We start from the raw sequence: 21,436 nt of genomic DNA, 5'->3' as shown, positions 1-21,436 counted from the left end.
CCAACAGTGCACCAGGGTTCCCTTTTCTCCACAGCCTCGCCAGCACTTGTTGTTTGTTGATTTATTGATGATAGCCATTCTGACCAGAGTGAAGTGGTATCTCATTGTGGTTTCTATTTGAATTTCTCTAATGATTAGTGAGGTTGAATATTTTTTCATATGCCTGTTGGCCATCTGTATGCCCTCTTTAGAGAAATGCCTCTTCATATCCTTTGCCCATTTTTTAATTGGGTTGTTTGTTTTTTTTGGTGTTGAGTTGAATGAGTGTTTTATAAATTTTGGATATTAACCCTTATGAGATATATCATCGGCAAATATCTTCTCCCATTCAGTAGGCTGCCTTTTTGTTCTATTGATGATTTCCTTTGCTGTGAAAAAACTTTTAAGTTTGATGTAATCCCGTATGTTAATTTGTTCTTTTCGTCATGACTTTTCTGACAACTCAATAATACAATTTTTTTTTCCTTTCTTAAAATGTGTATACATTTTTTGGCACCCTCTGTATTTTAGGGAAAGAAACAAAATGTGGTCATTGAATTTATTTAAAGAATAAATTAAAACCACCCAGCAAGCATATCTCAGGCTATTTATCTGAAATTAAATTGATATTATTCCATATACAAGTATGGGCCTCAATTTTTATTTTATGAAAAGTCAAATACTAGAAAATGCTTTTCCCTTTGGTAGCTGAGACGATCCCTGCCTGGTGGTGGATGATTTTACACATCAATTTGGAAATTCCATTCCAGAAAACAGAGCCTTAAGTGTGTCACACAGTATTCTTTGTGTTGATCTGGATTTTAGGGGGATCTGATTAGTTTTGCTTTTCAGTTACTCTGCTTGGCTGAGTAACTTTAGCTGTGCTCTATTAAACTTACTGTGAAAATATGATAATAGTATTTTTTAGAATATTTAGACAAATAAATAAGGAGCGTGATGAAATGTAAATGCATGAAACCACTGCAATGTCTATTAATCTAAAATAGAAACAAGTAGAAAGCACTGCTTTTTAGACTTTAATCAACATGTGGTGTGGCTTAGATTTATAGATTTTAGCTACTTTTTATTCCTAATGCAAGTGCAAAGTGCAAACTTTTTTTTTTTCTCAAGATAAATTGTTTTGTTGGCAGTTCCTCTTTTGAATTGAAATTAAAACTCTTAAGAGTCCAAGTCTGCTTAGTGGCATTGAAAAAGTGAATTCATCTTCTTGACTTATTCCTTACTTTTATGACTAGGGATGTCTTCTTAGTTTCCCTAAGGAGAAAAATAAAAATCACAAAGAAGGTGCATAGTACAAGTTGTTTGTTTATTTGTTATAACCATTTTTATTCTTAAAGCTTCTTTTTTATATTGCAGTTACCTGTGGCAGATTCCATTAACTATTGTGGTGGGAAACAGAAGCCATGTGTCTTCAGAAGCAATTATTTGGGTGTCTAACAAATCAGGTAAAATATATATTCTACCCCAAGGAATTATTTGGTTTCAGATAATTGTTTAACAACTTAACCTCTAGTTTCAGCTGTTATAAAAATGTGAATAAATACAAATTAGAAGAGAATCTAGAGAAATGATAATCACCTCTACAAAATTAAGTATAATGTAGTATAATTTCTACACAGTCTAATTTCAGTCAGCCTATATAATTATTAAATGTATTTGTGTCTTTGATTGTAAAGAGAAAATATAAAAGTTAAGTAATTGTAGTACTAATTTTAGCTGTTTTAAATTGTATCATTTTAATAATCCCAAATGTAATTACATTATAGTCATAACTCCCAATAGAAAAGTATACCAAATACTTAAACAGAGGCCACATTTTTGCTTCCATTTTCCTGCTATCTTCTCTTTACCAGATTGGCTCTTTAAAGAATGGGTGAAGCAATAATCTTCATAAAATTAGCTAATTATTGGGCCAGAAGGGAGGGGTCTTGATAGGTTATCAAACCATTCCCTAGGTCATGTCAACTCTCAAGGAGCAGCAGAAGAGGAGATTCTATTCTGTTTCTAAATAGCTTCAAATAAGATAGTGACCCACTTCAGTTCACTGTCAGAAAGCTATTTCTTGAATCTAATCTAAATCATTTATGCTAGGGTGTGAAACAGGGTCTTTTATTTCTGTTTTCCATTAATTGAAGAAAAAGCCAATTACCATCTTATATGTAACATTTAATTTAGATGGTCAAGTATGCCCACATTTTTTTGCCTCCTTTCTCATGTTCTGCTAAGTGATGTTATCTTGCTATTTCATAGGCATCATTTTAAACAGCCGCATATCTTTTTTATAATAATGTGTGGTATAAGTAAATAAATAACAACATCAATATTGTTTATTTCCCTCAGTCTTGCTATTAGAAGGGAGATGTAGGTGCTCAAAATATATACACACAAGAATATGTTCTTATAGCAGAATCTAATCTGTTTACCCAAAAAATAAACAGTTATATTTCCAGCTGAATTCCTATTCAAATGTTCATTTTATTGTATTTTAACACATAATCACATATTATGAAAATATGTGCTTTCATTTATATATACTGTGTATAAAGCATTCATATGTAATGTGGTGATGCATTGAAATGCTTACTTGAAAACATTGTTGTCGCTCCTTTTAAATAGCTTATTATAATCTACTCTTTTCACCTTCTTGGAGTTAATATTTGTACCTTGATTCTGAATTCACGCTTACTGTATTACTTGTCTTTATGCTTCTCTTTTGCCTCCATATAGTTGGTCTATTTATCTACGTAATTTATTATGAAATGATGAGTGAAACAGTGAGTTGTTAAAGTAATGATCTAACTTTAGAATGAAGTCTTCCATGGATTGCTAGGAATGTGAAATAGAACAGTGTTTGGAAATAATATAAAGCATTTCTCATTGGAAGGCAGAATAGAAATGTGAATATTAGAAGAGCACAAAGATACTAATCAAACATCAGAATCAGCCCCACAACTTTACTTTTAGACAGTGCAGGGATTCAGGGAATCTTCTTGGATAGCTTTCCCAGGTCCATTTCCTCTAACTCCCTACTTGCTTCCTTGCTGTTATTCATGATATCCTTTTATTCCACACAAACTATCCAGAATAGAGTCACAACTTTTCTTGACCAGTAGCTATAGGTTGTTGTATTTAAGAGGTGGTTTTCATTTATAGTCTTTCACTATTAATTAGGAATAATAACAACATTATTTCAAACCATATGTTGCCTAAAATATCACCTATCTCAATACACATGATGGTTATACATAGCTACATTGTTTGAGCAGTACGTAACTCTGGGAGATGATATTTACATAGTCTATTATATTAATGGCATACTCCCTCATCCCAAAGCTGTGCAGTATTGAATCTATAGAACATAATATGTAATTTTCCATTAAATTGTAGCAGAGTCTTCTGGTTGATAAAGCATTGTCTCCATTAAAATATTGAGGATTTGGTGAGGGAATACCTATACCAAGAAAATATTTCTTGGAAACTTTATAAATACATAAACCTTAAAGAAGTTTCTTAGAAGGACCTAGAAGGAAGGCTTAGGAAAAAAAGGTTGTTAACTTTTGCCTCCTTTTATATGTTTCTTCTTTTTTTCAAAACATAGTCAACTGGGCCAGCCGAGTGGCTCAGTTGGTTAAGAGCTTGCTCAAGAGTTTGAGCTCTGAGCAACAGCGGTTCGAGTCCCAGCCTGAACTGAGCAGCTGCTGAGCTGCCAACAGGTGGCAGGATGGCTCAGCTAAAAAACAAAATAAAACAAAACAAAACAAAACAAAACAAAAACATAGTCAACTAATGTCAATGAAACATGTTTACCCAGAATATCAAGAAAATATTCTGGTTAGTTCTTATCAATATATGTAAAAAATGCGCCTTTTAACTATAACAATCAAATCAATGTTTTTATAATTTCTCATTATCAGTAATACAGATTTTATCTCACAAGATACTAAAGCAAACTCATTGGTGAATAATAATAGAATATAACTTTGACTTGAATTGTCATATACTCTTGACACTTCAATTTTTAAACCCTTTAGATGAATATCTAATTCTAAGTTCAGTCATAGATCACTTTACCCTAAAAATAATTTTAAAACTAATTTTTAAGTTATTGAAAGCAGGTAAAAGGATTCATCTCTTTTGTTTTTACTATGAAAATACTGAGAATGCAGACACTGATAAATGTCATTGCTTGCATGTTGACTGCTATAAGTTTATGTTGACTGGATGGGAATAAATTTAATGCTAAATGTTGGGAAAGAAAATATTTTAAATAAAGAAAAAATTCATGATGAAAATCAGAAATAAACATTAAAAATTGCAGAATGCTTTATTGCTTTCCTTAAGCATTGGTTCACATGAGACTCACAGTCTCTAAAGTGAATATTATTTTTATCCCCATTTTACCAATGAGGAAATGGATGCTTGAGAAATAACTTGCCCAAAGTGTCTTAGGAGCTTGGTTTTGTTTTCTAAACTTATTGCCTTTAACCCTCACACATACAGAGAGAGAGGGAGGGAGAGAGAGGGAGGGAAAGAAAGATTTTAATATTTTAGGAGCTTGCTTTGCAGATGTGTCAGTTACTCAACATGTTGCCATTGGATACACAGGTACATGGTCCTTTATAGGTTCTACAGAACACTATCTAATTTGATTCTAGCAAGAGTCCAGTGAGAAAACTGATATGTGTTATTATAACTGAGTTTGTTTCACACTGTTACCCTTGTTACCTTGGTGACTTCTTGTTTATTTTAAATCCTGATTTTTCTGCCACCAGCCAATGTTAAGTAAAATGGCCTATTCTCCTTTCTCTTTATTTTAAAAGAAAGCACAGAATATAAAAACAAAATACTATAAGAAGTGCTAACTACTCTGTGCCTTAATATAGTCTAGTTGTGCCATTTTGAATACATTCTAAATATCATTTTTAGTTGTTTGATTACTAACATTCAAAATATAACTTCCATACTTTTTATTATGGTACTCATCACATTTTCATTAGCTCAGTGGAAAAGGTATCTTTGAAATTCATTGCTCGCCATTAGTTAATTTAAAGAATATTTTAGAGATATAATTAATTAAAATGAAATGGTATTTAAAGTTCTATTATAAAATCTTTTTGGGAATCATTTCTCTAAAAATTTCATTAATAGCAAAGGCATAAAAATATTCATGAACAGTAATAATCTTCAGGTTTTAGTTATCAATTTAGCATACTCAGTATTTCAATCTCATTTTTTCTTTGAACTCAGACATGATTAATTAAAATCTCTCTAGTTGAGGTTATTTTAGCTTTTTTAAATGCTATGTTTCATTACTTGTTTTTATTTTTACATCTGTAAAATGGGTGACATTCTAAAGCTTCACAGAAACTGTGGATAAATGCATTAAACTTTTGAAAAATATGCAAATACAAAGTATCAGAAACATAACAAGCTATTAATATTTTCAAGCAATATCTAATGGATTTATTTTCCTAAGAACCATGAATTCAGCTGGGTAAAATCTCAAACTAAGAGAAATAGCCCCTTCTTCAAATCATAGATTGGAAGGGACCTTAAATGCCGTTACTTGGCCCTTAGGCTAAATTGTGAACTAAGGAGCGCAAATGGCTGAAATTCAAACATTTCTGCAGAGGATAACTGGACCAAGAACTCAACTTTCCTATTTCTGTTCTAATCCTTATTTTCAATGCTTTTCCTCCCTTTTTGAATCGACATAAGAATGTGAAAAATGTATATCATTTTACAATAAAAGTATTATACCATCTTGTATCAATCAAGTATAACATAGTAAAAAGGACACCAAAGTCAAGGAGCCCTGAGATGGATCATTTCCAGCTTTCTTGGACAGTTCCATTAAATTGCCTGAGCCTTATTTCTTTATATGTTCCAACAGGTACTATTTACAAAGGTGGCAAGAAGTTGAAGTGCTATTTGAAACGTTGAAGACTATATTTTTATGTTCAGCATATGTTTATGTTTAAATTTTTTGTTTGTCTTACTGTACATTTTTGAAAATTGGCAATATGAATTACATTAATTAGCCCACTCCATTCCTGGCTTGAGCAATTAATGGTCATTAATGTTTACCCAATAACTTTTGTGGTATATATAACCTCTTCTTCTGTGGAGTTCTCTTGAGAGAGAGTACTCTGTAAATTCAGTGTTTTAAAAAAATAAAACCTGTTCTGTACTCAGATGTGTAAAAACCTTGAAAATAGAGTGAGAATTGAAGGTTGTGTCTCTTACTCAGAATTGACTCAGACGGTTGCTGGGATGCATTTTTTTGTTTTGACTCATTGTGGAAATAGACCAGTGGTGTGTGTGCGCGTGCACATGTGTGTGTATGTGTGTATGAAATATAAATTTTAAGTAAACTTCATACATTATATAATATCTATGAAGTATGAGTCCAGAGGACATCAACAACAAAGTGATCAGAATTGTAATCTACGATTCTGTGAAGTCAATAAAGGCTGACACTAAAAGTAAATGAAGTTTTCTCTCTGTACCATATTTGACAGAGTTAAATATGTCAGTTATATGATTGCTTTTACTGGTTTACTTTAATTAAACTATCTGGTAAACATGTTACCATTTTCCAAAGTGATTTCAATAAGCAAAATATATTCTCTTTGTTCTAATTATATGTAGAAATATTAATGAGGTTCCTTTTTCCAACATTATTGATGATGCTGGAAAGTCTGTTATTTATTAGCACTTCCAGGAAAGCAAAAGAAAAAAGGCAAGACACAACAGTGACTTTCAAACAAATGACCCTTGTTGGTAATCAGTTTCTCACTGAATAAAATAAGTAGAAAATACACCTAAAATCTTTTCTTTTATTCTAGCCACATATTCATACACAAACTAACTAGACGCCACATGAATACAGTAGCAGATTTCTTGGTTACATTTATCTTCAGGGAAAAAAGATTATGTATAGGAATGGGGTTTTTTATCAAGAACAAAAATGGTAATTATAAGAAAAAATTAATTGAAGTAATAATGAATAACCAACTAAAAGTTTTCTAGCAAATTCTAGATATAGTGATTAATTGATGAAATAATAGGTTTCAATTAGGTATTTAAGATGATGTTCTCTTTTAATTATTTGTACTGTGATATCTGGTATTAAGAAACATACTTCATACCATTTTAACCCTTAAAATTTAAAATCTATTCTACCCCTGAAAATGCTGTTTTCAGAGAGCCACAGAATAACTTCTTTGGACAAAGGAAGCTGGTTGCTTGGGAACATCAATCAAACTGGCTATTTTAGAGTCAACTATGATTTAAGGAATTGGAGATTATTAATTGATCAATTAATCAGGAACCACGAGGTAAACTAGATTTACTCATCAAAGATCTGTTTTGATATGTGAATTTGCCATTTTTATCCTAAGTGATTCCATTGTTCTTCTGGTTGATCTCATAGGTTCTCTCCGTCAGTAATCGAGCGGGTTTGATTGACGATGCCTTCAGCCTAGCCAGGTATGTTTTGCTGTGTGTGGATCTCCACAATAAAACTCACGCCATAAGACTTCCTCTAGAAAGCTAACTAGTGCATATGTTTTGAATAATAAATCTTTTAAAAACAATTTTTTACTCACAATCTTTATGTTTGGAGATGAATTACAACGGTGTCCCAAAGCCTTGGTCAATATGAGTCATAGGGTATTTCTGAGTCAGGAGAAGCTTGATCAATTTTCACTACAAGTTCAATTTAATCAGAGATTAATAATCTCTTCCCAAATTTACTAATGAACTCTACAAAATGACTGTTGTGTCATACTTGATTTTTAATGGAAAATGCCTTCAAGCCTCAGCAATTTTTTTTCCTGACATATTCTAGTATATAATTTTTTAATGTTTTTTAAAAAAAATCTGATTCATTATGAGAAACTTGTGCTACAAGACAGAAATAAATACTCCACAGCCTAAAACTGATCTGGAAAAAAAAAATATATATATATATATATCAATCTTGTAGCAGAAAACTAATTGTACTAGTTACAGTAATATTTGTGTTATTTTCATAATTAGATTTATAATGTCAAAATCAGTTATTCCTTTGAATAGTCATTAGTTATTCTTTTGAAATAATGTTGATTGTAAACCCAAGCTATTTACTCAATTTGAGACTAAATACTAAAATAAACTCACGCCTTTTAATGTTTTGTGTGTCACATCCAAGTAGTTTCAATTTTATTTATTATTTTTTATTTTAAGATTTTTATTAAAAAATATAGCTAACATACAACATTATACCAATTTCAGGTATACACCATAGTTTTTCAACATTTATATACCTAAAGAAGTGATCACCATGATAAGTCCAGCAACCATCTGACACTGTACCATGCTATCACAATATTTGAATATATTCCCCATGCTGTAAGTGATATCCCCATGATTTGTTTTACACCTGGAAATATGGACTTTTTATTGCCCTTCAATTTTTCAATATTTGAATTACAATTGACATTCAATATTCTATATTAATTTCAGGTGTACAGCATAATGGTTAGACATTTGTATAATTTACTAAGTGATCCCCCTTACTCGTCTAGTACCCACCTAGCACTATACCTAGTTATTACCATATTATTAACTATATTCCCTATGCAATACTTTACATCCACATGACAATTTTGTAACTACCAATTTGTACTTCTTAATCCCTTTACCTTATTCACTCTGTCCCCCAACCCCCTCCCATTTATCACCCTGAAAATCTAGTACCCATATGACACCATACACAGTTATCACAATATTATTGACTATATTCCTTATGCTATACTCCATATTCCCATGAATACTTTCTAATAACCAATTTGTACTTCTTAATCCCTTCCCCTCTTTAAATAAAATATAGCTAACATATAATATTATATTAGTTTCAGGTGTACACCATAGTTATTCAACATTTATATACCTAAAGAAGTGACCATCATGATAAGTCCAGCAATCACCTGACACTATACCACACTATCACAATACTATTGACTATATTCTCTATGCTGTAAGTTATATCCCCGTGATTTATTTCTTTTCTACCTGGAAATTTGAACCTCCTTTCTCCTTCACCCTTCCCCCCCTTTTTAAAGTTTTTAATTACAGTTGACATTCAATATTCGTCATTTCAGTTATTGTATTCTTTATTTCTGACTTGTTATTTTTTTATGCTTTCTATCTCCATTTTTATGTTTCCTACCTCTTTGTGGAAGTTCTCACTGAAATCATTGAGAATCCATATGACCAGTGTTTTGAACTCTGCATCTGGTAGATTGCTTGTCTCCGTTTTGTTTAGTTCTTTTTCTAGAGCTTTGTTCTGTTCTTTTGTTTGGGACATGCTTCTTTGTCTCCCCATTTTGGCTGCCTTTCTGTGCTTGTTTCTATATATTAGGTAGGGCTGCTATGTCTCAGGGTCTTAGTGTAGTGGCCTTATATAGTAGGCGTCCTCTGGGGCCCAATGGCCCAGTCTCCCTGGTAACTTGAGCTGGGTGCTCCAGGTATGTCCTTGCATGGGTTGTGTGTGTCCTCCTGTTGTAGTTGAGCCTTGGGTGCTGTTTGCATGTAAATGGGAGGAATTGACCCTTGGGCTCATTGGTTGTGAAGACTGGCTGTGACTACAGTGGAGGAGCTGTTGTGCAGAGGCTGACCCTGCAGAGCAGGATTCACTATAGTAGTGCCCTGGTACCTGCCCAGTCTGCCCTTTGGGTGTGTCATCCTTGGAGGTGGCCAGGTGATGCTTTGGCTCGGTCCCAAGCTGGCCACTGGGTGTGTCAGCTCTGGGAGCTTTTTGGAAGGACCCCACCCACAGCCCAAATTCAGCCACAGCCTGTGTTCTGCTCAGAGTCACCTGGCATGAGACACAAAACTATTCACAGATCACTGCCACCCATGCTGGGCTTGGAAATGCCTTGAGAGGCCAAGCATTGAACTGAGGCCAGCGGCCAGTAGTGCCAGGCTTAGGACTGATCAGCAAAAGGTACAGGGCATACCAAAGCCAGATGCTGCTTTTTGATTTTGTGAACCTTTCAAAAATTTTATGAAATTCCGCAGCATGAGCCAAGACAGACTGTTTGCATGAAAAAGCCACTGAAAGTGGCTTGGGTGTGCCTAAAAGTTGGGTGGGTTGGGGTCTCAGGGAATCACCAGGGCAGGGCAGATGACTGGTGTTAGCTAGGTTGATGGAGACTCAGATATGGTGTCTTGAAGCCACACAACTCAGTTCCCCCCCGTGTGTCCCTGTCACTTCTCCAGCTGCTTCTCCAGTGCTGGAGCCCAAAGCTGGTGATTCCATCAGTAAGTCTGTACACTATCCCTTTAAGAGGAATGCCTGGGACTCCAGATGCCCTCAACCCCACTCAGCCACAACCTCCACTGGTTTTCACAACCAGAAATTACGGGGACTTCTCTGCCCGGCACTGGAATCCTGGACTGGGGAGCATGGTGTGGGGCTGGGACCCATTCATCCTCAGAGGGCACCTCAACAGCAGAGGTATCCCTCCCAATTTTTAATAGTCACACATGGGTGTGGGACCAGCCTGTTCTGTGTCTCTGCCTCTCCTACCAGTCTGGAGTGGTTTCTTCTATATGTCTTTAGTTGTAGGACTTCTGTTGTTTTTTTGTGTGTGTTGTTTTTGGTGTTTTTTTTTTTTTTTTTTTTTTTAGTTTTTTCATTCCGCCACCTGTTGGCAGCTCAGCAGCAGCTCAGCTCGGGCCGGGCATCGAACTGCTTGTAGGACTTCTGTTTAGCCAGGCTTCAGGTGATTTTCAATGATGGTTGTTCTGCAGTTTAGTTGTAATTTTGATGTCATGAGAGGAGGCAAGCACAGAGTTTACCTACTCTGCCACCTTCACTGGAAAAATTGGGTATTCTTTTAATGGTTGTTTAAATGCAAACACCACATGAATGCATTCTAATTGTCTAAAGTTAAAACGAAAGAGAAATATTACGTGAAAATTTTCTTTCATTCCCTCCCATGCTGTGCCAACACTTTACCCTCCTCACAGGTAAAATTATTATTTGGTCTGTATCAATCCAGCAGTTTTTTTCTTTACATTTCCACACAGTTTTTTCTTTCCTTTTTTCATGAATAGAAATGCATTCTGTTCTCTCTTTTATAAAAATAATTCTGGGGAGTTTTATCCCATTGTTTCTAATTTTTCACTATAATAATCAAGACTGCAGTGAGTATCCTTGAACAGTGTTTTGTTGTGCAATATGTCTTTTGATTGGATTGATTCCTGCTAGTGGAATGTCTGGTTCAAAGAGTACAAAATTTTTAATAAACTTTACAAACTGTATTTCAAAGGCTTTCCCAGTTTAACTCTCTGTCAACCATGTATGAGATGGTTGAATTCCCTCAAACTTTTTGTGATAACAAAAAGTATACATCTTTTACATTTTTGGCAGCCTGGCAGAAAAAATAATTTTTTGAAGTTGTTAAGTAGTAAATTAACTTGTGAATCTTTCCTATATATACATTTCCTATATATACATTTTTTATTTGTATTTTTTTATTTGTGAATTGTTACCTGCTTAATAAATGAAAGATAAGAAAACCTAAGAGAAGATGTCTCACATCACTTGAGGTATTTTTCTGCCTCAATTTTACTGTGTATTTTGGATGTTTTTGGATATTAATCTTTTTTTGGCTTACATCTTCACAGTATTTTCTCTTAAAGTATGCCAAATTTTTTTTCGCTTTGCGATATATTTCATCACTCAAAAGGATTTTAATTTATATGTCAAGTACGTAGAAGACCTCCATCTAAAGATTTTAAAAATATTCCATTTTTTTCTTTAAAAGCTATTTTATTTTTAAATCTATCTTCTCAACTTTTTCTTCTCAAATTCTTTTTTTTAATAGAATGGAATTGGTGTCTAATTTTCTTTAACATTAATACATTTATAACCAATTATTTCAATCTTACTTATTTAGAAAAACTTCCTTACTCACAGATTTGAAATGCTATCTTTATCTTAATGCAAATTCTCATATTTTAGGGAATTGATTCGATTCTGTTTCATTGACTCCTTTGTTCTTTACATACTAGTGCCATAGTGTTCCAATCAGTTTAGCTTTATAGCATGTTGTAGTTGACAAAATTTTCTCTCATTCTTGTTCAAAATCTTATATATTTTCTCTTAAATATAAATTTTAGAATCAGTTTGACAAAGCCCATTAAAACTATGCTGCTGTAGTTATGACTGGATATGCATTAGATTTATAAATTAATTTTTAAAGAATTAATGTCTTTTCAAATGTTAGTTTTCTTATACCAAAACATCTTATTTCTCCTTATTTATCCAGGTCCCTAAGTGAAGCTCTTTGATTTTATGTACATGGGTTGTGGTAATGTAATATTCTTTTTTTAAAATGATATATGGCTCTTTAGGAAATGGCACTGCTTCTGCACCTACATATTCTAATTTTCATTACTTATACGAGGTATGATCAATATGGTGACTGTTTAAATAAAAAAAATTATTACAGTAAAAGACACATTGCCATTAATCTCCCTCAAAATACTCCCCCTCACTTCGAACACACTTATCCCATCATTCTTGCCACATTGTGAAGCAGTTCTGGAAGTCCTCTTTCGTAAGTGTCTTTAAGTTGCGCTGTTGTGGCTGCCTGGATGTCCTGAATCATTTTGACTTTGGAGATGAGCCAGCAGTCACAGTGCAAGATCTGGTGAATTAGGTGGATGAGGACACACTATAATATTTTTATTGGACAGAAATTGCCATATACCAGAAGCAATGTGTGAAATGGAGCATTGTCATGATGGAGGGTGATTTATGGAACACTTTAAAATAAAACACACCCCTCAACCGTATCTCACACCCATCTGACTGCACTGAACAAGTTAGAACTTGTCATACACTGTTGCAAGTTCAATGCACCACTTCCTGTATTGAATATCCCTGCCTTTCCATTGAATGGCACTCAGCAGCATTCACCATATTTTGTGATCACATCTGGAAAGGCTCTGTGTCACACATAACTTCTGGTACGGCAATTTCTGTCAAATAAAAACATTACGAAGTGTCCTCATCACCTTATTGTCCCAATCCGACACCGTGCAACCTCTGGCTCTTCTCCAAAGTCAAAATGACCATGAAAGGTAAATGTTTTGAATTGATTCAGGACATAGAGGCAGCTAGTACGACTAAAGACATTCATGAAACAGGACTTTCAGAACTGCTTCAGAAAGTGGCAAGAATGATGGGATAAGTGTGTTCAAACCAAGGAGAACTATTTTAAGGGGAATTAATGGCAATGTGTCTTTTACTGTAAATTTTTAAAATTCAAACATTCACTGTATTTTTTTATCACACCTCTATATACAAAATCAATTAATTGATTTCCTTGCAAATGTCATTGTTTTTTTACTTGAATTCTGAAATTAGTGACTAAACTAGCCAGATTTTGTTGTTGTTGTTTCACGTGTTTGATTTTGTTTTTTGTTTTAATAAAGCATAGTTAGGTTGGGAGATATAAAAATGAACAAGGGGCATTCTTTGTTTTCAATGAATTCACAACTTAGCAGGGAAAATGCACTATAGACAATTAACTATATTCAATATATAAGTGCTATGAATAAAATATTATGGAAGCATTGGGGAAGTAAAGAATTACCTTGGCCTAGGAAGATCATGGAGGATATCATATAGGAAATAACATTTGAAGAATGAAAATTTACTATGGAAATCCATTAACAGTTTAAAAGAAGGAAAATAAGAGTAGGACAAAGAGTAAACTAGAGTATGAATTTATGGCAGGAGAACTGTTACAATAGTAATATTCATGCTACAACTAGGGTAAAGCAGTGACTTGAGAAGGAGTGGAATTGGAAGCTAGATAAGATAAGAACTCTTATTGAAGTTATTAGCTTAATACTTGAGAGAAACTAGAAATTTGGAAGATTTGCAATAGGAAGTGTAATAACCACTGGATTTGACAATTTAAAGCTATTAACGTGCTCTGAATACAATTTAAAAAAGCTGTAGATGTGTATCACTGGCTTGTGGATCTATGTTGTATTTTGTTTAAAATATTCAAAATACATGAAAATTATTTGGAAAATTTGTTCATATCCAAAAAAGTTCCAGAAATAAATCATCATCATCATCATCATCATCATCACTATCATCCTGGCCCTGGGTAGTTCCTGCACTGATTTATTTATTTAGTCACCACTTTCCTTGAAAATTCAGTTATGCAGAACACATGCCATTTTCTGAATTTTTTTAGTCTGGGTAGCGTATTTTTAAAGTTTCTGTTATAGGCTATTCCATTAAGAATACAATTATTTAGAAAGCTTTAACAAGGGCAGATTATTACAACTTGGTTTGCAAACTTTGTTAGGGAATAAGATAGCAGTTATTGCTTTTAAAATATTAGTGTTTTATTAACAACAAGCATAAGGACCTGTATCTGGAGATTATGAATGTCACACTTAGAAGTGCTCTAATATGTTAAAAATTAATAAATAATTTTTAATGACTTGTTTCAGAGTTTATAAGTCTGAAATATGTTAGGAAAACTGGAAATTCAATACAGGAGCCTGTGAAAATATAATGGCTCACGAAGAAGCAAATTATGAGAACATCCACAACCTACCCTTACACATTGTTTTCATTTCTGAGTCCTGTTTTCAGGACCGGTTGCAGCATGAATAAAACCACCTTAGCAGGGTTTACAAACTGAGTGGTAGTAATCTGCTTCTTCTAGGACTTCTTCCATCATGGCTTTTATTAGAAATTCTTGTTTCTTCAGTATGGATCTCCTGTATCTTGCTTAATGTTTCTCTTGCAAATTACGTACTGATCATTTCTTCACTCATTGCAGTAAATAGTAGTGTGATGTGTCTGAGACAGCTGTCCACTGAACTGAGCTAGACGAGGAGCTGGTTTTTCCTACTTTCACAGCTGGTTCTTTAAATGTGTGATGCGCTGACCTTGCGGAGATGCAATTGACAAGGAAGGACTTAGAAACCTTTTGTGAGAAATACCTTGGCAGACTGGACTTTTTGTCCTCATCCCCCCATTCTGTTATGGAGATAACAAGACCACCTCACTTCAGCTGAACATTGCTGTACAAACCCTGATTAAGAACCCTGGGTCCCTTTGACACCATCTACTGCTTTATTAATTCTGATTTTATGAACGATGTTTCGTTTCAGAATTCTTTCTTTAATCCCTAAATTTTTTCTTTTTTAAAAAAATTACTATATAATCTCAGCATAAACATTTTTCTTTTAGTTGTATGTTATAATGAAATCATGAAAGTAATCATAATAGATTACTGAGAATATTGATGCAAATGTATTTTGTATCGTACTCACTGGGCAGGGAGAGAAGGATGAATCTTTTGCTGTTTGTGTTAGGCTCATTTGGGAGAAGTATCCAGGTAGGAGGATTATGTTATTTACTTTTTCTTAAGCCACCAGAATATGTGTGCAAAAGGATTACAATTAACTATTTATGAAATCCTCAGAGAGATAAAATTGTTTATTGCAACTAAGATTTAGTTGTTGCCTATAAGCTTCCAATCTTCTGCCAGAGACGAAAAGTTATTAAAATTAGCTCATCGTTACCCTCTTGGCCTTTCTAACCAGGGCAGATCTTTCCAGGCTGTGAACAGTGACTCACAGGAAATCCTTTTAGGAGCTTCGTGGCCATCCCCAAAAGATCACAATATTTCTCCCATCTCTGAGGCTGGGATTCTAATTATCTATTTGTCATCATCAGCAAATGCTCCTCTTGAGATATACAAAAAGTCACCTTGAAGCCCTTCCATTTTACACCTTTCTGCACGCAATTACTTAACAATTCATATTCAGAAGGCCACTGAATTAGTCTTAGTTTATGCAACCCTTTGCCACAGATAAATGGTAGAATTGGTCTGAAAGCATTTTCAGGATATTTTACTATAATGAGCTGGGAGTCCTTGGCTTGCTTTCTATAATAACCCAGTGAAAGCCTAGAGCATATGCCTGAAATTTCAAGCTATACTGTTCCTTCAGGCATACACTTGTTTGCTCAAGGTTAGAGAAATAGGTAACGTTCCTTGGAGCTATATTTAGAAATCTTTTGAGGGTAGAATCACAGATATTGTCCTTCAGTTAAGGATTCAGGGGGAGCTACCATCCCAGGTACTTCTGGGAGGTACAAACCTCCTGGGGCACTAAGGGCAGGCCTGTGGCTCTTGAAGATGGCAACATTTCTTAGCGATTTTTAATTGTACTGCATTAAATCAAGAGCAAATTTGTAACCTTCTGGTGCCAACTCTGTGTTTTAATTCTGCAGGTGAAAATGTTTTAATATTAATGTCTAATGTCTGAGAGTGCTGAGTAGAAAGTAGAAGAGACATATTTTGACATCATTCTGTAGGTTTGATCCATTTTCATAGCAAACAGCCTGTACTCTTGAGTTACAAAAGCGTGGGTGATGTATGTAGGTTACATGGTTTTATTCTTTTGTAAGAATAAGTAGTCTAAATTTCCAAATGCAAGTACAAATTTGTTTGAATGAGTGTATATATTTATGCTCTTTAGCATCTCACAATTTAAAAAGAATTTTTTAATTCACATTGTAGTTAGCAACACCTAGTCATCTTTGATACAAAATTGTGATTCTTTTGATTCTCTAATTGTTTTGAAAAGTAAGCCTGAGATTTTATAAGAATTTGCTCTAAGATCTCTGAACTTCCCAAGAATTTGAAATACTTGCCTGTTCATAAATAATTTATGTTATTTAGACAGAGCTTCATTCAAAGTGGTCATTTATACCAGACCACCAACTTTACTTGAATAGATATTTGTAATATATACTTTTAACATAAAGGCCTGATTTAGTATCTTAGTGTTTCTCTTTTCATGAATTTGAGTTATTCGTTTTGCTGCTTGCCAGAAATCTTTTGCATAGTCAGGTGTAGTGCTCTTTTGAGCATGATCTGAGAAACCACTTACATCACAATCACCTGAGATGTTTTATTAGAAATTGCATATTCCTGGTCTCCCTGGGAATCTGCATTCCATGCAGCACTTCATGAGATTCTGATACACAATAATGTGAACACCACTACTTCTGAGGTCCAGAGGGTATTTATGGCATCAGTTTAGACAGGCAGGTGCTCCTCTGAAGCTGAAAGGCCTTAGAACAGGCATCTTTAAAAATAGTAAGCGTGGCTTTCTTTAGATTCTGGAGTCATGATCCGATCATTCAACAATTAGGATATCAGGGACTCAGTTGTAAATATCCAAAATACTTTTTAAAGTCTTATTATTAAATATGTTACCATTTTGGATATTTCATTTGATACCTGTAAACATAACTCATAATCTGGGTGTCTCGGAAATTTTCCCAACCATGGAAAGGTACTGGAAGGTTCTGATATCATTAAAAGACACCTTTACATTCAAATGGCACCTATCAACCATGCATGTTGAACTCAAAGGTGCTCAATCGTTTACCCTGGTGAAAGGCATGGCAGGATTTTCTTGTATCTGGCATCTAAACCTGGAATATTCTGCAAATCTATTGACAATGCAAGCAGGCAAGAACAATTGAGCTATCTACAAATGTTAACTGAGAAAAGGTTATTAGGTTTGCATGGCTGTTCTGTGATTGTTCTTTGAGGATATCAGGAACTTAGAAAGATGAAGGGAAGAAAGGATAAAATGAGTAAATTGCTTCTTTCAGCAAAGAATCATTGATTAGAAAGTGAGAGTTTTGTGGTATAATCAGTCTGTGGAAAAATTAAATGAATACTTTTGGCATTTGGCTTGTTAATGTAGAAGTCTAATTTTTACAAATATATATATATATATATATATATATATATATATATATATATATATATTTTTATATATATCTTTTGAAAAGCCTCCTTTCATTTTTATTATGATTAATTAAATTATAAAGAAATCTTTAAAAAAGAAATATTTAAATATAGGTATTACTACAGGCTTTATGGTAATTACTTAATGCCTTAAGTTGACTTGTAATGTAATTTTCCCATCTTAGAACTGAGATTTGTAGGGGCCTTTCTGATAGTCATCTTTCTTAACAAACATGATAATCAGCCAGTGATGAAGAACTGCTCATGCTTTTCTCCCACAACTAATAAAACCTATTTTGAGCTTTAACCATTATTTACCAAAGGTAGTAGTGCCACCTTGATAAGGAAACTATTGATAGAATAAAGACAATAGAAAATAGGGTTTTTTACATTAGTTTCTACTTACCATGAAAATTTGAAGATTCTAGTTTTATATTTGAAGAGTCAATAACGTTGGGAAGAGGGGAAAGGAAATTTAGTTCCCGCATTTTCTGCACTGAAGGTGAGAGATTAATTCAAATTAACACACAGCTTTGTTTATGTGGCAAATCGTAAAGCCTTGAAAGATGACATAAAATACATGATGCTCTCCATTAATTGCATGCAATGTGAACTCTTCTGTGTGGAATGCTTCGAATGTCTGTAAAGAGGTCTTCACTATTTTCAATGTAAGAAAGCATGAGATTAGGAAAACTTGACTCATTGCAACTGTGCCAAAACCTATTGAATGCTATTTAAAGACATAATACAAGCCCACTCAGAAGCTAGGAAGAATCAGACCACGTTTGAATCACAGATTGGGTTCTAAACTGGGAATGTCCTGGAAGGCAGCTGATTCTGGCTTCTGAAGGAAGTAGGCAGAGGTTTCCACTTGTTCAGCTGCTTCCCCTAATTAAGATCAAGATTAAAAAGAAGTTCAATATCAGCTCTCCAGGTCACCGGGTGATAGTGCTAACCAGAAGGGGAAAAAAGAGAGTTTGTAATAAGAAAGAAAATGTTGGTCTAGAAGCTTAGATGTGACAAATTCATGTAAGACTAATAGGCTCTGAAGAGAATAATGATTGAATATCAGAGAGTTTTATGTGATGCTAACTTAAACACACTCTAAATTAGCACAGGGTTTGGAGGAATGCTGTCAGAAATGCCAAAATAGAAAGAACTCCAGGTGAAAATTAGTTGGTTTTGCATTCCCAGGGTGCAAATATATTGGACGTTAATTGCGTAAGCTGAGGGCAAGATCATGAATTCTATCCATGCCACATCGAGAGAAATGTTACTTTTCCTTTTTCAGCCAATAGTGAGACTATTATTACAGAAATACAGTTACTATTCAAAGCAATTAAACCCCTGGCCTCCTAGCATATGATACTTTTTAATTTTCATCTTTGTAGAGTTTCTCAGGTTTTCTATTTCCATTTTTAAAATGTTATCGCATTCTGTTGAATTTTGACATTGGTAGGCTATCAGTTATTCCTGAGTGTCTGAAGAGTTGAGAAATCCATATGAAAATTTGTGTTTCAGTAAATGCAAAGTGATATGTAGGATATTTCAATAAATTATATATACAATGTGAATGTTAACGAGTTCGTTGATGTTACATAGATGATAGATACACGGATTTAAAGGTAGGTTGATAACAAAGACAGAACCATATTACAAACATAGTAAATCAGTATATTTGGCCTCAGAAAGATTATTTTGTCATGCTTACTTTCATCTGAGAAAAGTCACATCAAATTTTAAAATTTGAGAATCATAGCTAAGGTTTAGTTAAAATAAATTCAAGTGATTTTCTTAATGAAAGGAAGATACTACTGAGATAAATATTTTATCCATATGAATTTTATACTAAATAATTATCACATGTAACAATAAAAGGTTACAAGTTGTTTGATGAAGATATTTTCCAATACTCACTTATTTCATGATATGCCAAACTAAAAGAAAGGTAGGAACATATGTTCTTTATTTGTTAGTCTATATTTCATCATTATAAAAATGCATAGAAACTAGTTGGAAAATCTTTCACTAGTTACTTTGTTTCTATGTACTGTCATCATCCAACATATATTTTTCATTGTAAATAAGTTAATCAGTTCCTAAAGTATCTGTATATGGTATTAAAATGAACTGTGTTCTTATCATCTACAGATAAAAAATATGATAACATCTTTCACAAACAGGAAAAATGAAAATAATGAAAAACATGAGGAGCACTTCAAAATGCTTTTAGTGGGTTGACCTTTTTTATTGTAATTTTTGGTGCTCATTAGTAAGAATAATTCACAAATGGAAAATTCTGTAATAAAAAGTTAGCAGTATTTTCTAGTTATATAATAGCAGCTTTGTATATTTGAACTACATGGGGTTAAGATTACATGTAGATAGGAATGGAAATGGTGTTCTCAGATGGCCTATATGCAATGTGACAGTTCATTTATTAAACAAATATCCAGTAAACACTACTGTGTACCAGGCACTGTTATAGACTCTAGTATGAACAGCAGTGAATGAAAGAGCCAAAGTCCCTCTTCATAGAGCTTACATTACAGTGGGGAGTGATTAAAGTCAGATTATCATGCAAATAAATGTGTGTCAGCTGGCAATTCTTTTAGAGTACATAAATAATAAAGCAAAAAATGGGAGTGTTTGGAGATGGGGCATAGAGAAGGAGTTTATTTTAAATAGTCAGGGAAGCTCTTAGTTGATATTTGAGTAGAAACCTAAAAGAAGTAAATAAGGAATCCATCTAGAAGTAGAGCATTTCATACAGAGGAACAGTAAGTGCAAAGGCCCTGAGGTAGAATGTGCTTGGCATGTTCAAAGGGAAGCAAACAGATGGATGTGGTGCTAATGGAGTAAGTAAGGGGCATAGCAGGATGAGATAAGATTAGGGAAGTAAGAGAGCACTGATCATGTAAGACCCTGTAGACTATTTTGAGAATTCGAAATTTTAGTCAGAGTGAGAGGGAATGTCATTTAGAGGTTTTTAGACAGAAGAGTGATGTGATCAGACATGTTTTGAAGGATCACTCACTCTAGCTGCTCTGTTGAAAATATACCATGAGGGAGCAAGTGTGGAAGCAGGGAGCCCAGTGAAGAGTACAAGTCAAGACAAACTCTCTTAAGAGATGTTCAGAACTACAATATGGCTGTTTGCCTGGTGAGGAACAAGAGATGCCCCAGAGTTCCTTGGTAGTCTCCTGAGTGGCAGAGGTTTACATACCAGAGTTGTAGACCCCTGTAGATGTTTTCCTGGAAAATAGTTACTCATTAAGCAGTAATAGCAAAAAACAAACAAACAAACAAACAAAAACCATATCTTTTAAGCATTTAGGTTGCTTCCAGTTTTAGTTTGTAATGCACATAATATTGCTATGAATGTTTGCATATTCATTTTTGTGTGGATATATGTTTTCCTTTCTCTTAGCAGATATCTAGGAGTGGACTTGATGGGTTGAATGGTGAGATTATTTTATTAGATGCTACCATACTGTTTTGTAAAGTAGCTGGACCACTTTGCATTCCAACAAGCAAGATAGGACTGTCCCATTTGCTTTGTATCCTCGCCAACC

The 21,436-nt window shown here is 33.9% G+C and overlaps 1 protein-coding gene across 2 annotated transcripts in view; it reads left to right on the top strand.

Annotated features, from left to right (window-relative positions):
* TRHDE (thyrotropin releasing hormone degrading enzyme) overlaps positions 1-21,436 on the top strand; it is a 370,897-nt gene that overhangs the window by 292,706 nt on the left and 56,755 nt on the right. For both annotated transcript variants that reach the window (XM_019651780.1, XM_019651779.1), the window contains 3 exons: positions 1,357-1,445; positions 7,207-7,340; positions 7,436-7,491. In XM_019651780.1, coding sequence (XP_019507325.1) covers positions 1,357-1,445; positions 7,207-7,340; positions 7,436-7,491 — 279 coding nt within the window. The remainder of the gene's footprint in view (positions 1-1,356; positions 1,446-7,206; positions 7,341-7,435; positions 7,492-21,436) is intronic.

This window comes from Hipposideros armiger, unplaced genomic scaffold (genome assembly GCF_001890085.2).
Source record: "Hipposideros armiger isolate ML-2016 unplaced genomic scaffold, ASM189008v1 scaffold_166, whole genome shotgun sequence".
In the NCBI taxonomy this organism is placed as follows: domain Eukaryota; kingdom Metazoa; phylum Chordata; class Mammalia; order Chiroptera; family Hipposideridae; genus Hipposideros; species Hipposideros armiger.
The sequence above is the reverse complement of the archived record's forward strand: the minus strand, read 5'-3'. Positions and strand labels throughout refer to the sequence as shown.